The sequence below is a fragment of the Mus caroli genome, chromosome 5 (genome assembly GCF_900094665.2).
Source record: "Mus caroli chromosome 5, CAROLI_EIJ_v1.1, whole genome shotgun sequence".
NCBI classification, from domain to species: domain Eukaryota; kingdom Metazoa; phylum Chordata; class Mammalia; order Rodentia; family Muridae; genus Mus; species Mus caroli.
The window spans coordinates 136413019-136428139 of NC_034574.1; the positions used below are offsets into that span (position 1 = coordinate 136413019).

Consider the following 15121-nt stretch of genomic DNA (forward strand, 5'->3'; position numbering starts at 1 on the left):
AGCTGTAGGATAGAGGCACTGACCCCAGGTTGCTGGGGGCCGAGTGAGGACAGGGATGGGGACACCGGGCATTTGGGATCATACGGCACCGAATGTTAAAGTGGACCAAAGCCCTACTTAGGAGGCATAGGGGTGAACTTGATGATCTGGACAGATACGCAGCAGATGCACACAGAGCAGGAGTGGGTGGCTGAGAGTCAGGTATGTCTATGTCCCATTGGAACTATTCTCTGTCACTGGTGGCATTCCCTCCTGGCCCTCAAAAGAATGTGTGCTGTCTGCAGGTTGGCCCACAAGTATCCCAGCCTTTTCATGGGTCTCTCCCCTGTCACTTGAGGTGACTTTCTCACCTCAGCTAAAGGTCCGTCTGCTGGTGGTTTTAGTTTGTTTGTCTTTGTTGCTTTTTGAGATCAGGTCCTGCTGTGTATGTAGCCTAGCCTGGCCTCATGCTTAGATCTATCTTCTTCCCTCTGCCTCTAAGGGCTGGGATTACTGGGGATCACCAGTCCCTGAAGGGCCGTCTGCTGTGCTTAGCTGAGGCTAGGTGGGAAGACGGTGGCAGCAGGTGCCCACTCTCAATGTTGGGGGTGTTTAAAGCCTAACATTGCCTAGTCAGGGCAGGTCTGCTTCTAGTTTATTACTAAAAATACTTGATCTAAAGTAGAACAGCTCATTCAGGGAGGTCAGCTGACACCCATAGCAGACATTGATGAGCCAAAAGCTACAAACAAGTATCTTATGCTTATAGAAACGAACTTTCAAAACAAATTAGCACATTAGACTTAACAGTAAGTGAAGATTATGTACCAAATGCCCGCACAGCCTCTAGTGACATGGCCTCAAGTTTCTTTGTGTTCAGTCGCTCACTTCCTTGCTGGCTCCTGGCTTTCCTGGCCCTGGGCAGTTAGTTCAGTCACGTCAGTCACGTCAGTCAAGTCAGTCACAGAGCTTTGGCGATGCTTAGTGTGCATGAGGCCCTGCATTCATCCTGAGCAACAGCAACAGCAGCACACACACACACACACACACACACCGAGTAATTCAGGGCCAGCCATGTAGATCATTAGTTCGAGTGCTTGTATAACATACAAGTCCTGGGCAGCACTGCGTAAGCTGGTCATGGTGGCACATACTTTCGAGTAAACAGACACCTCAGTTAACATAGCAAAGGCAGGGGTTTCCCTCAGCACGACAGACAGTGCACATGTCAGGCCTGAAGTGAGAGGGGACAGGAAGTCTGCCTGCCCTCTCACTCTTGCTCCTCAGTGCGGCGCTGCTGCTGCTGATACTGGCCAGGTCACATAGTCAACAGTGAGAAAAATGCATGTTGGAGAGGTAGAAGTGGACTGTTTGCAGGTGACAAGATCCGTGTGTATAGAGAATCCTACAGAAAGCGAGCAGAGGCAGTTCGGGACCCTGCCTCAGAAAGTAAAGCAAAAAGTGGTTGAGACATTAGCCTCTGGCCTCCACACATATGTAGCTAAGCACACGTGTGTACTAACATACTTGCAAGCAAGCACGTACACACACCTTACATATATACACACGATGTCCTGGTGTTCTGTTGCTGTGATACACTCAGAGCAGAAGCAACTTGGGCAGGAAAGAATGTCTGTGGCACACACATCTCTGCCTGGGCGCCAGGGAGGCCAGCAGAGCAGGCACTTGAGCAGGACTCGGAGGAGCAGCAGCAGCAGCGTTTGCTCTGCCTGCTCGCAGCCTCGTGCTCAGCTGGCTGCTGTCTTTCTTTTTACTTTTTATTGATCCTTCGAGAGTTGCACACCATGCACCCCAGCCCCCACTCATCTCCCCATCCCCTCGCACCCACTCTCTGCCCTTGCAACCTCCTCCCCTGCCTAAATGAAAAAAAGCCACACAAACAGAAGTAAACAAAACAAAGCCTAGAAAGCAGTGTGTCACAGTGTGTCCCATAGTAGATTCCTCTGTCCACACATCTTACCTTACGAATGTTAAATGCAGTGAGCCATTGTTTGGGTTTGTGGCCTCTGGCTTCTGTAATGTCATCAATAGTTGGCTTCCCACTAGGACTCCTGGTTATCCTGTTGTTGCCTTGTGTCATGGAGATTCTGCAGCTTTGGATTAGCAGGTCTAGCCCTTTTACGTGCCCCAACAGTTCACAGATGATACAGACTTGGGGGTGAGCCAACTCAAAAGCCCTGGAAATGGACCTGGTTGGTAACTGGGCTGGGCAGCCTACTAGCTCTCCCTTTTCCACACCACCAGGGCAAGCTCTCCAGCATCGCTCCAGGTAGGCCATCCAATGCCACCATCAAAGGAGGCAGGGTCGGCTCTCCAGCCCTCACATCCTCAGGGTTGGCTCACCTGCACTCACACTGCCAAACCAGATCCACTTGCCTAGGGACAGTACTACCCACAGTGGACAACCATTAGTCAAGAGAATCTCTCACAGACATGGCTACAGACCAGCCTGATAGATAGTGTTCTTAGATTGAGGTTCCCCTTCCCCAGTAACTGCAGCTTTTGTGAAGCTGACAATAAACCTAGGCAGGACACATACCAGACTGTGAACAAGCGAGCTCAGCATGGTTGCTGGGGTCAAGCTCCATGTACCACAGTCGGTCCTGTTTCTGTACAGTCAGTCTCACCTCAGCAAACAGAAGGGAGGTCTGTAGCATTAAAAAGACCAGGAGTGAATTTAGCAGAAGACGTGCAGACAGCCTGCAACCTGAAAGGATTCAGGCAGTGCAGAGATCTGAGTGGGTGGGAGTCCAGCCCACAGTGATGGGTTGGGAAGGAGCCTTGCTGCACTCAGCAGCCTCACCATGATGGTAGATCCCATTACTCTTACCAAAATCCCATTTGGCTTCTACACATAACTCCACAAGCTAATTATAAAATTCAACATGGAAGATTTTAGGGATCAAAATAGCCACAGTGTTGAAAAAGAACAAAGTTCAAAATACCACTTTTTGGTTACAGAATAAAATAAAAATTATACTAATCAATAAAGTGCAATACTGACGTAAAGACAGACGTGTGACTGTGGGGCTGGAAAGCTGGCTCAGCAGGCAAGAGCAGGAGCTCGGCTGAGGCCCTAAGTTGTATTTGCGACTCCCACATCTAGTGGCTCCCGGGGCCTGGTGTCCTCTTCTGACCTCTGCTGTACTTGAACACACCTGTTCATCCCCCTCCCCATCGGTCACATACAACTAACATAAGGATAAAAATGGTCCAGAAGCCGGGCAGTGGTGGTGCACGCCTTTAATCCCAGCTCTTGGGAGGCAGAGGCAGGCGGATTTCTGAGTTCCAGGCCAACCTGGTCTACAAAGTGAGTTCCAGGACAGCCAGGGCTACACAGAGAAACCCTGTCTCGAAGAACCCGAAAGAGAGAGAGGTGGGGCAGCTCCCCCGAAGAGCAGCATTTGAAAATCATACTTGATGACTGATAGGACACAGCTGGAGATATGAAGACGTCTGGTAGTCTGACCTGCCTCAGTCCTACCCTAATACTGTAGGATGGGAGCCTCTCCCACCATTCCCTGAGGCTCTGGAAGCTGCTGTGGTTACAGGCTTTGTCCTTAGCTGTGGCCTTAGAGTGGCTGCCACTGTGGTCCTTCCACACTGAGCAGCAGTGGGGCATGCATGTCTGGACACTCACCTGGCCCAAGTGTGCCTCACACAAAGCCACTTTGCCAGTTCAGTGGGTCATCTGACATGTGTGTTGCAAGACTGGGGCCTTAAGCCAGCCTCTGTGATCTGCAGGAATAGGTCTTGCTTGCCTCCTGGGAAGGTCTCATCATGCCCCCTTCTGGGGACACAGGTTAAGGAACCATCAAGGGCCCTGGAGATAACAGTACCACGCTTCTCCACCAGAGCTTTGTTTCCGGGTTCCCTTCTTTTAACTTGAAACCTCCACCTGGGTGGGAGGTGTCCAACGGGCGGCAGCACTATATTGTGGTTAGTGCCTAAGATCTGTCTAGTGTTTGTGTGGTACAGACTAGCTTTTCTGCCAGGTCTGCTCTAACCCCTGTGTCCCTTGAGGTTGTAGGTATTTGACCCTCATGGTGAATTCCAGTCCTGAGACAGGGCAGGTGCCCTCTGGCATTGTGCTGCTAGTGGGGATGTCTTTAGAGCACGTGTGAGCACGCCTGCGGCGGGACTTGAGCTAAGATCCAGTGAAACACACAGATACTTCAGTTTTCTTTCTATTTAAATGTTAAAAGCCTTTTATTGCATCTTCATGTTTAACTTTTAGAAACTGGTGTGGTTTGTGCTGGTAATCCCAGAACTCATAAGGCTGAGGCAGGAGGATTACAATGCATTCTCTGGGTTACATAGAGTTTCATGCTAGTCCAGGTTACAGATGAGACCTGATCTCACCCCCTCCAAAATCAAATCCCCCTACTATGCCGTCCTTTCCCCTAGACTTTCCTGGTCGCTGCAGTTGATGCTTTATCGCCTGGGTGTTGCTTCTTTTTCCTTATGCTCAAAAACCCCATTTATGAAGCAGAGGTTATCATAGGGAGGTTCCAGGATGTAGATAGATTCCTGGGCCTCACAACTTGTCATAGGTAGAGCTGGCCTGAAGATGAATTGAGGCTTTATGGTGGACTCCTTTCCATCTCCTGTCTGTTAGGAAACACTCAGCAGAGAGCCTTTCAGCGTCCTTGGCACTGACCCTGAAAATGGGGAGCCTGGGTTCTGGGAGCCTGTAATCTCAGCCCGTGGGAGGTGGAGGCAGGAGAACCCTGAGTTCCAGGCCTTCCTTCTCCAGTCTAGTGAGAGACTCTCTCTCAAAAGAGCAAAACAAGTAACAACCCTGAAGACAAGTTCACAGTGCAGACATGGCTGCCTGCTGTCAGCTGTAAGCCCTGCCATGATAAGCGTTCTCCCCAGAGGACTGGGATGTGATGTGCTCTCCCTGTGTGCTCTTTCCTAGGGATGACTTTAATATCAAAGTTCTTCAGGCTTTTGTTGAGCTGCATGAGTTTGCTGATCTCAACCTTGTCCAGGCCTTAAGGTGAGTGCTTGCCTCCCAGCATGAGTAGACAGATGGGCAGGCTGGGGTAGCAGGAGCCATTGAATGGACTCCCCATTAGTCCTTTAGTTCTGGCTGCTCAGCCTCAGGGCCCTCTCCTGTGTGACACTTAGCAGCCCTAGGCAGAAAGCGGACTCACTCAGGGGCAGATTGCATGCTTGCCTCGCTATGGACACTGCTTCGGCCCCTTCTCAGTCTCTTTGCTGTCCTTCAGTCTGAGGACCCTGCACTTGCTGTTGCCGTGCCTGTTGCTCTAACATAAGGCTCTGATTATGCCTTAAGGAAGGACTTGTTTTGGTTCACAGTTTGAGGGTGCAGTCTGTCACGATGGGGAAGGCATAGCAGCTGCTTAAGGTATACATATAGACAAGAAAAGATGTTGACAGGTTTGCAGAAAGGAATCTGAGGTCAGGTGCTCTCCCTATGGCTTTATTTGGAGAGTTACGGGCTCCCAGCTACGGTACAGCCTTGAAGCAGCAGAACCGCTGTGTAGAGATGGCATGCTGGGTTCCAAAAGGCAGAGAGACAGATCCTCCTGCTCTAAGGATAGAGCGCTTTCTTGCTCTTGCAGGTTTTGTGGAGGTGGGAGATGGGAGGGATCAGTCCTGGACCAGGGATGGTACCATCCACATTCAGATCGGGCTCTCCTCATTGAAACCTTTCTGGGAACACCATCCTCGATAGCCCTCGATAGCATGTCTCCATGGTGATTCTGTATCCAGTCAATCAAGTTGACAGTGGAGGTTAACCATCACAGCATGTGTGTGCTTTGCTTCCTGTGCGATGTTTGGTGCAGCCTCAGTGTCTCCTTGGCCTCTTGTCACTAGAGTTGGCCTCAGGCCCCAAGCATGCAAAGGAGGATGTGTACCATCAGATGTCACCCTGTGGCTTCTGACTTGTAAGGGAAGGAGGATGGCCCTCAGCATTCAGCTTTTCTAGTGAACATAGCATGTTCTTCAGATGCCCAGTCAAGCCGCTGGGTCTTCAGTCTTGTGCAGTTGGTGTCTTGTTCTGTGGAGGCATGGCATTTGGACTGTGACATCACCCGGGTGTACCAGCTGGTATAGGAAGAGGAAACAGGACTGTCCTGGTGGGGTCACCGCCTGCTGCAAGCTAAGCACACATAGCTGGTCTTGTCTGCTGTATCTTCATACCTCTCCTCCTGCCTCAGGGTTGTTTACGCAGCCTTACTTCAGCCACAGACTGAAGAGTTGGCAGCCTTTGGCTGTAGCCCTTGGAACCCTGCTCAGCAGCTCAGCATGGGCTTAAAGCTTCCTGTCAGAAACCCATACATGAGTGCTGAGGACCCGGGTCACTGATTTTAGGTTCTGTTGGCTCAGACCTTGTCTTAGTTAGGGTTTACTGCTGTGACCAAGGCAAGTCTTATAAGGACAACATTTAATTGGGGCTGGCTTACAGCTTCAGAGGTCTGGTCCATTATCACCAAGGCGGGAGCATGGCAGTATCCGGGCAGACATGGTGTAGGAGGAGCCGAGAGTTCTGCATCTTCATCTGAAGACTGCTAGAAAACTGGCTTCCAGGCAGCTAGGAAGGAGACCTTAAAGCCCACTCCCACAGTGACGCACCTACTCCAACAAGGCTACACCTCCTAATAGTGCCATCCCTAGGGGCGTGGGAGGTGGCAGGCATTGCTAATGCCTGTTCCATTGTTGAGAGAAACTACCTCCTGTGGGGATAAAGTGTGAGGCTGAATAAGAACTTGTCAGACTAGTGGAGTGAAGGGGGCTCTCCTCAGAAACCAGGATGGAGCAAGCACCAGGAACCAGGAGACAGGCCCTGCTTTGGTGGATGCTGCTGCCCTGTAGTCTGAAGAACTGCTACAGGGCGGGGGGAGGGGGCAGAGATGTACCACCAGCTTCCGGGGGTGAGGGGCAGGGAGAGCATGTTGGTGGCACTTTGCTGACTGTATAGAGTAGAGTGGGAAGTATCAGAGATGGGCCTGGCTCCACCGGCTGCCTTGAAAGTAGGAACAGGACATCAGCATGGCGTGCTTGTAGCTGTTCTTTGGGTACTTGATGGCTCTTCTTTCTTCATCCTTCTCTATCCCTTCCCACCCTTTCTACCACTACCACTAGATAGGAGAGAACCAGGACAGCAAGGGAAGGAGTGAGGCCTCGGGGTAAAGTCAGGGGCAGAGAGATGGTGATGTTGTCATTGGATCACTTCCTGTTTGATCTTCACTGTGAGGACGTCACCTAGTTTCCGTTTCCTTCTCTTCCTCCTCTCCCTCCTCTTCCTTTTCCTCTTCCTCCTCCTTTTCTTTGTGTACAAGTAATTAACAAACCCTGACCAACACCAACCAACAACCCACCGTGCCTCTTGGGGCCCTAGCATTGATATACATTCCAAAATGTCCCCAAAATTCCAAATGTCACACAACCACAGAAGCTATCTGTAGTTGGCAAAATCATGCCCCTGCCACCAGAATACGAGGCCAATCATAGCTGCTGAGGCCAACCTATTGCGGCCCCACACCCCACACCCCACATCTGAGATTAAAAGGAAAGCATTCCTATTTCTGTGTTTGGTAAAGAAACCAGAATTCTCACTAAAGATGCCTTGAGCCAGGCTCTGGCTGAGTGAGGACTGATTGTGGCAGGAGTCCCTCTGCAGTGGAGCAGAGGGCAGTGGCAAGGAGGAGGGAGTGGTGGCCCTGCCCAGAGGAAACCAGCCTATCTCACCAGCGCAGGTGGGAGGAGGAGCCCAGAGGGACACGGCTCCTTCTCCCTGGTATCACTGTAGTAGCTATGTCTTTAGACCCACATCAGTCCAGGAGGTTTCTCCAGCCTGTGGGTCTGACATGCCTTCTCATCTTCATTCTTAGCCATGGTTGCGAGCTATTCCTGAGCACTGGGTATGAGCCTCGCTGGCCAGGGAGACCTTAAAGGGCAGGACAGCCATATCTTCTCCACAGTACTTAAGGCAGACAGGTGGGAAGTGCTGGTGGGTGCCGTGCAGACTGAGAAAGTGAGGCAAGAAGGAGTTGGAGACATCGAGCAGGGACTACCGTGTCACATAGGGTGTCCAGTGGAGACCTTACTGGGAAAGGGACTTATGAGGACAGCAGTGTCTCTGAGCTTGGCCTGGTCCTTAGAATCAGGAATGGTACCACACACCATGGCTGTGGCCTGGAAGGTGTGGGTGGGCACTGGCTATTGACTGACCTTGCCTTGTGGTGAAAGGTTCTGAGAGGGCAGGACCCTTTATCCTGTCAGAACTGTGACAGCTGTGCCCCTACAGGCCCTGGTGACCATCTGGTACATGGATGAGATGGGGACATGAGAGGCAATGTGTTGAGATCCCGGACAGGTTTAAGGCATCTGCAGCAGATCTGGAAGAATTGATCATAGTTACACAAAAGGGGGCAGTTGCAGTCTTCAGTTGTTGGACGAGAGGACACTAGCTGCCCTCATGGGAGTTCTCACTGATGGCTGAGCAGGCCAGGCTCTTCTGTGGTGTGGGGCAGGAACTGCTGGGACCCTGGCCAGATCTGTCCTCCAAGGGCCCCTCAGTGAGGCATCCCGTCTTTGTAGGCAGTTCCTATGGAGCTTCAGACTTCCTGGAGAGGCGCAGAAGATCGACCGCATGATGGAGGCCTTCGCATCCCGATACTGCCTGTGTAACCCTGGGGTCTTCCAGTCCACAGGTCAGCAGCCCCTGTGCCCCACCATCGCTCCCCGTCAACCCTGCTGCCTCTGTAGGGAACCATCCCTCCAAGTGGGCAGGCCATCCTGCCAGGGAGGCAGCTCGGCAGCACTTCAGGGCCCTCCCTGTCTGTGGCTGTTGCAGATACATGCTACGTGCTCTCCTTTGCCATCATCATGCTCAACACCAGCTTGCACAACCACAACGTGCGCGACAAGCCCACCGCTGAGCGCTTCATCACCATGAACCGAGGCATCAACGAGGGTGGGGACCTTCCTGAGGAGCTGCTGAGGGTGAGTCCGCAGGCAGCGGCTTCCCTGCCCTGCGTGTGTCTGTCCTCGGTTCCTTTCTCTTGCTGGGATCAAATACGGACAACTGCAGCTTTAAGGGAGGAGGCTTTATTCAGCTTACAAAGCCTAGGTTTACATACAGGCCATCACTGGGGAAGTCAGGGCAGGTACTGCGTCAGAGGAGGGGGAGGTGTACACAGAGCATGCTCACCTTAAGCTCGCTCGCTCGCTCTCTATACTGTGGGACCCAGACAAGGGGACCAGTACTGGCCACAGTGAGGCTGCCTCTTTCCTCCTCACAGGCAGCCTGATGTAGACAGTCCCTCACTAACAAGTCTTTCTCAGGCGATTCCAGATTGTGTCTTGCTGACAGTTAAGACGAGCCAGCATGGCCACCGTCCTTGCTGCCTTTCCTGGGGTTTCTCTACTGTGTGTGTGCAGGAAGGGAGGGCTCTGTGTTGGGTTTTTCCCTCAGTTGTTCCTCTCCTGTATTGTTACTATTATCACTATTGTTTGTAGTGGATGTGTGCACGTGCTGTGTGTGAGGTGGTGGCCTTTGGAAGTCAGAGAACTATACTTGGGGTTGGCTCTCTCCCTCCATGTGTGCGTGAGCTGTGCAGATGGAACTGGGTTGCCAGGCTGTGTACCCAGTGCCTGTACCTGCTGGGCCTGTGCCAACCTCCAGGTATTTGTTGTTATTGTTTTTGGAGACGGGGTCTCTCACAGGCTGGTGAGTCCCAAGGATCCCCCTGTGTCTGTCTCTGAGATGACAGGAACAGATACTAGGTTCTTACACTCACAGAGGCATCGTGCTGGGGACTCAGAATAAGAATCTTGCTGACCAGCGAGCACCTCACCAGCTGAGCCATCTCCTGGCCTCGAAAGTTATTTTTCATTTTCAAATACTCTCAACCCAGTGAGAATCAGTCATGCTGGTTTGTTGATTTCAAAGGTGTCTTCCAAGCACCTGGTCTTCCAAGTGTCTCCTTAAGCACCTGGTCTCTCGGGCCGCATGGGGACTCTGTGCAGGAGGGAGAAAGGATGGTTGCTTCCCAGTACAGTCCCTGACTGGCTGTTGCCCTCCCTTACAGAACTTGTATGAAAGTATCAAGAATGAGCCGTTTAAGATCCCAGAAGACGACGGCAATGACCTGACACACACATTCTTCAACCCAGACCGAGAAGGCTGGCTGCTGAAGCTGGGTGAGTGAGCCTGGCGGGGGGACCTGCACTGCGCCCCTGCCCACAGCAGCACCTCCGGGGCTCCTTGCCCTGAAGCCCCCAGCTACAAGGCAGAAAGATTAAAAAGGAAAAGTGCAGTCAAGCCAGAGCCCACTCTGGGCAGCCACACCCCCAGCACCGGTGGCTCTGTCCCTGAGCTGTGGCCTTCCAGAATGGGTCATGCTCGCAGCATCCACTGCACGGCCCATCCCAGAAAGCTACTGAGTTAGTGTCCACATGGATCCAGGCAGTCCTCTGCCTGAGAAGCAAGCAAGTGCCTTTCTCTCCAGAGCCTGTGTGCTTTCCCGTGCTTTGGCGTGGCTGTGATTCTGACGAGTGGTTTAAATGTGCCTTCTTGTTGTTTTCCTTCTGCCTGTGGCTCCCACCTTTCTGTTCTGTGACGGGCTGTCCCTGCTTGTCCTGCGTTAGGAGGTAGGTACCCAGTGGCTTCCTCCCCTCCCCAGCGGCTCATTCTCTCCCCCACGTTGGTCTGTGTGAAGCTCTGGTCTGTGGTTGCCATTCATCTGATCCATTTGGCTTTGGACTCGGCTGGGGCAGCATCATGCAGGCATAGTGTGTGTGACACCCACCCACCAGCAGCAGGACCCAGAGCACCTGGGACGGAAGCGCATGGGGAGGCTTGTGGGAGTAAGCTTGCCTCTGTCTTCAGGGCCCTGTGGCAGGGAGGAAGCTGGAAACCAGCCTGTCCTTACAGTGTCACCCCCCACACCCCAACCCCACTCACCAACAGTGCTTGTGCCTGGACAGGGGCTTCCCTAGGAAAGTTAATCACTCCTGCATATGGAGCAGTTGAGACTTTTAGGGTTCATTTGACTCTGGGGGGATGAAGTGTCACTGCAGATTGACAGTAAAGCCTGTGACACGTGACAGCACCCTGTTCAGGTAATGTCATTGCTCTGTAGCAAGAAAGACATGAGGGATATAGAATTCTGAGGGTATTTTTTAAAAGATCAAAGGAGGATGGGGTGTGACGTCAGGGACAACTGCTGTAGCCTACTGGGTCGGCCCTGAGCCCTGCTGTCTCAGAAACTTTGCTTGCTGCTCCTCTTTGCTTCTCCCTGGGTCAGCGTTTAGAAATGTTCTCAATGTTGGCTTTAAACCTATGACAGTACCCTTGAACTTGGCCATTTGAGAGACTTAGATGCACGCACTACAGGCCTCAGGTGTGCTGTGCGTGTGGACCTGCAGCAGAGAAAAGAGGAATGCTTGCGAGGCTCCACAGCCCACTAGGAGGGAGCCCTTGAGGATGGTGGCACAAACAGCTCCTGTGCTAGGAAGAGGCCAGTCCCTAAGATGACAAATGAATGACACAAGCTGTAGGATGGCTCATGGTTTGCAGCCTAGTTTCTAGTTGGACTTTTAAACAGGCCATGAAGTCGGTGTGCAGAGTTGGGCTGGGCTGGGCTGGGCTGGGCTAGGCCTCCACACAGTACAGCCAGATGCAGGGACCCAAGCTCTCCCTCGCTCACACCAGCAGCCGCTGTGTTTACGCTACTCTAGGGATAGTCTGAAGCCAGAGCCATGGCTACATGAGGTGTAGATGGCACCCCAGCATGAGGCACGGAGAGCTTGCACTGGCCTCTCCCCAGTGCCTGATGCCCTGGGTCTCCCTCAGTTGTGTGGGGCACATAGCTAGCATTTGCTGCAGCCGGCTGATCCTGGAAAAGTGTCCGGAGGGACACTAGATGATCTGCTGGAAGCCTCTGCATTCTTGGAGCTGTGTACAGTGTTGGATTTTGAGCATTCAAGTAAAAAAACATTGGATGTAGATGAAGCTGAATTATCATGGAGGAAAAGGTGTGTGTAGGCATGTACATGTCAGTGTGTTGTGTGTGTGCAGCCATGCGTGTCCACTTACACATGCTTGCTAACACCCGTGAAAGTGAAAGCATGCAAACATGGAAGGGTTTGGAGCACAGCTCCTCTGCACAGGGCTGGCTGCAGGACGGTTAGCAGAGAGCGTCCCAACGGTTTGTAACAGAGTCTGCTGTGACTTGGAGTTTGGGGACTGCCCAACCCCTTCTAGACTTGCATCTGAGCTGAATGGTAGCCCTGCTGGGCAGCCTGGAACCCAGCTGGTGCTGCTCAGTGTAGGAACCTACTGGCCAGGCTCCAGCAATTGCCTGGCGGTGAGAACAGTGGAGCTATCCAGGGTATTGAACCAAGGCCCTTCATCTTCACAGATTGCCCGCTAGGCAGCTGTGGGCCCACGGCTTGGCAGGCCAGGTAGCTTGAGGTTGAGCGGAGCACAGACAGGCCTGACAGCCAGGTGTTTTCAAAAGTCTTGTCAAAGCAGAAGCTGTCAGTGGAAGTAATCTTGACTGACAGTACTCAGTATGTCAGGGCAGAAGGTGGAAGGATTCTTTTCCGCAGTAAAGAGCGGGGTACAGCTAGCATGGGAGAGGAGCAGGTGTGTGCCAGCGGCTGCTGCCACCAAGACCAGAGCAGCTTTGCCAAGGAGGAGCCCGAGACTGGAGAGGGAAATTAGGCGTTTTAATTTCCAAGTGCTTTGGCTATTGTTGGGAAGGTGGCCTGCCCAGGGCTGGAGGCAGCAATGTAGCTAGGATGACCACGCAGTAGGAGTCCCCAGGGGGAGAAGAAGCAGCAGACTAGTGTCTGAGTTGTGAGTTTGCTGTCACCTGATTCTGTCACAGCCTTGGCCTGGAAGAGCAGCTGAGAGAAGCTAGTTTGGCTAGATCTTGGCATGCCTCTCTCTGCTTCTCACTGGAGGAGTTAGGGCCATGAGGGACAGAACTGAGCTTTTTCTGGGCCCCTTCATGGGATGGGGCTTCCCATAAGTCCCTAGAGTACAATAGAGTGAGACAGGTCCTGACTTGGGGCAGGACTCTAGAGAGGAAGCTGTAGCGTGGGGAGCAGGAGTTCAGGACAGGCCCCAGGAAGGATGGTGTGAGAGACTGAGGAAGAGGAGGAGGGTGTGTGGTAGCTTGGGGCTGGCCTGACATCCCTCTGTGCTCTACAGACCCCTCCCTACCTTCCAGACTCTCCACTCTGTCAGGGTAAAGTTCCCTCCCCTATTCCTACTGTCTGCTGTATGTCTCTAGCCACACGCTGGGCACCTTCTGTGCCTCCCACAGCCTACCCACACTTGCAGCCCCTTGCATGCCTGCAGAGTTTAGGAGGCTCCAGATGCAGCCCCAGGCTCTTAGCACCCCACCTCTTAGCACCTAGAGAAAGCCAAGCCAAGGCCTCTGTGAGCACTGTCAGTTCCATGAGCCTCTGGGGCAAGGAGGGCCCGCTTGCCCTCACCCCGTGGAACACTTGACTTTGTCAGCACCAGCAGTTTCCCCTTCGTGTTTTCAAACTTCTTGTCAAGAGCAGAAGCTGTCAGTAGAAATAATTGTAACTGAGAGTACTGAATGTGTCAGGGAAGAAGGCAGAAAAAAGGGTTTTTCTATAGTAAAGAGCAGGTACAGATAGCGCTCTGTGTGTGTGTGTGTGTGTGTGTGTGTGTGTGTGTGTGTGTGTTAGTTACAGATAACCCTGTGTGTTATAGATAACTCTGTGTGTGTGTGTGTGTGTNTGTGTGTGTGTGTGTGTGTGTGTGTTAGTTACAGATAACCCTGTGTGTTATAGATAACTCTGTCTGTGTGTGTGTGTGTGTGTGTGTGTGTGTGTAGCTCCAGATCTTGTTAAAAGATTAATTCAATCTAATAATTCCCTGGGCCAAGAGTAATTGACTTTGATGGATCCCAGGGCTGCTCAGAGTCCCAGTAATGCGATAACAACCCTGACGTAACAGGATTAAGCCTGGACAGACCTGTGTGAGGCGGCACTGACTTCATCGTGTTCATTTCATGGGGGAAATATTGCACCCATCCATTACAACTAACTTTTCCAGGAAGCAGATTTGAAATCAGTGTGTAACCTAGGGTGACCCTGGGTGGCCATGGAGAGAGAGTTCCTGCGTGGGCCCTGGGTGGGGGTGCATGGGGGCCCCAGCCCTGCACCCAGCCATCCTGAATGGTCAGGCCTCATGGCTTGCCCTTGACTTATAACTATGGTCATATGGGAAGCTTGAAAAGGAAGGAAGCCCAGCTATGAGCTTGGCTCCTGTGGCCTTTGATCAAGGCAGTGATATGGGGTAGGGGATTCTGGGCCCCACTCTGGGCCCTGGGGATCCAGCTGCCAGGACACCTGCCTCACAGGGCTCTTCTGCTCCTAGGGGGTCGTGTGAAGACCTGGAAACGGCGCTGGTTCATCCTCACAGATAACTGCCTCTACTACTTTGAGTACACCACGGTAAGTGAGGCCGCACACCCTCCGAAGTCCTGGCATTCTCGTGTCTGTCAGGCCTTGCCTCACATGCCTCTCTCTTAGGACAAGGAGCCCAGGGGGATCATTCCCCTGGAGAACCTCAGCATCAGGGAGGTGGAGGACCCCCGGAAGCCGGTATGTGCTGCCCTGTGCCTGCGGCCTTCCTTCCACCCCCACCCAACCCCCATGCCCCTGACACTCACCCCCTTCTCTCTGTCAGAACTGCTTTGAGCTGTATAACCCCAGTCACAAAGGTCAAGTCATCAAGGCCTGCAAGACGGAGGCCGATGGCCGTGTGGTAGAGGGCAACCACGTTGTGTACCGGATCTCTGCCCCCAGCCCGGAGGAGAAGGAGGAGTGGATGAAGTCCATCAAGTGAGTGGGCACAGCCAGGCTGCTCAGTTGTGTGTGGACACACGTGTGCATGTCGAGTGTGTGGACATGCGTGTGCATGTCAGGAGTGTGTGGACACGTGTATGCATGTCGGATGCCTTTACTCAGTGTGTCAGCAACTGAGCAGGCCAGCCTGGGTAGCTCACCCTGACCCTGCTGCTTGGGAAGCTGTGGGTGAGGCGGGCAGCCAGGTCTTCTCTCAGCTCCAGCCCAATTCACTTCGTTTCCTCCCCAG

General features: G+C 52.7%; 1 protein-coding gene across 2 annotated transcripts in view; it reads left to right on the forward strand.

Moving 5' to 3' along the window:
- The window catches only part of Cyth3 (cytohesin 3), a 58810-nt gene that overhangs the window by 41247 nt on the left and 2442 nt on the right, over window positions 1-15121 (forward strand). For both annotated transcript variants that reach the window (XM_021163221.2, XM_029477181.1), the window contains exons 6-12: window positions 4922-5002; window positions 8575-8687; window positions 8831-8979; window positions 10068-10179; window positions 14402-14478; window positions 14557-14628; window positions 14714-14868. In XM_021163221.2, the coding sequence (XP_021018880.1) occupies window positions 4922-5002; window positions 8575-8687; window positions 8831-8979; window positions 10068-10179; window positions 14402-14478; window positions 14557-14628; window positions 14714-14868 (759 nt within the window). The remainder of the gene's footprint in view (window positions 1-4921; window positions 5003-8574; window positions 8688-8830; window positions 8980-10067; window positions 10180-14401; window positions 14479-14556; window positions 14629-14713; window positions 14869-15121) is intronic.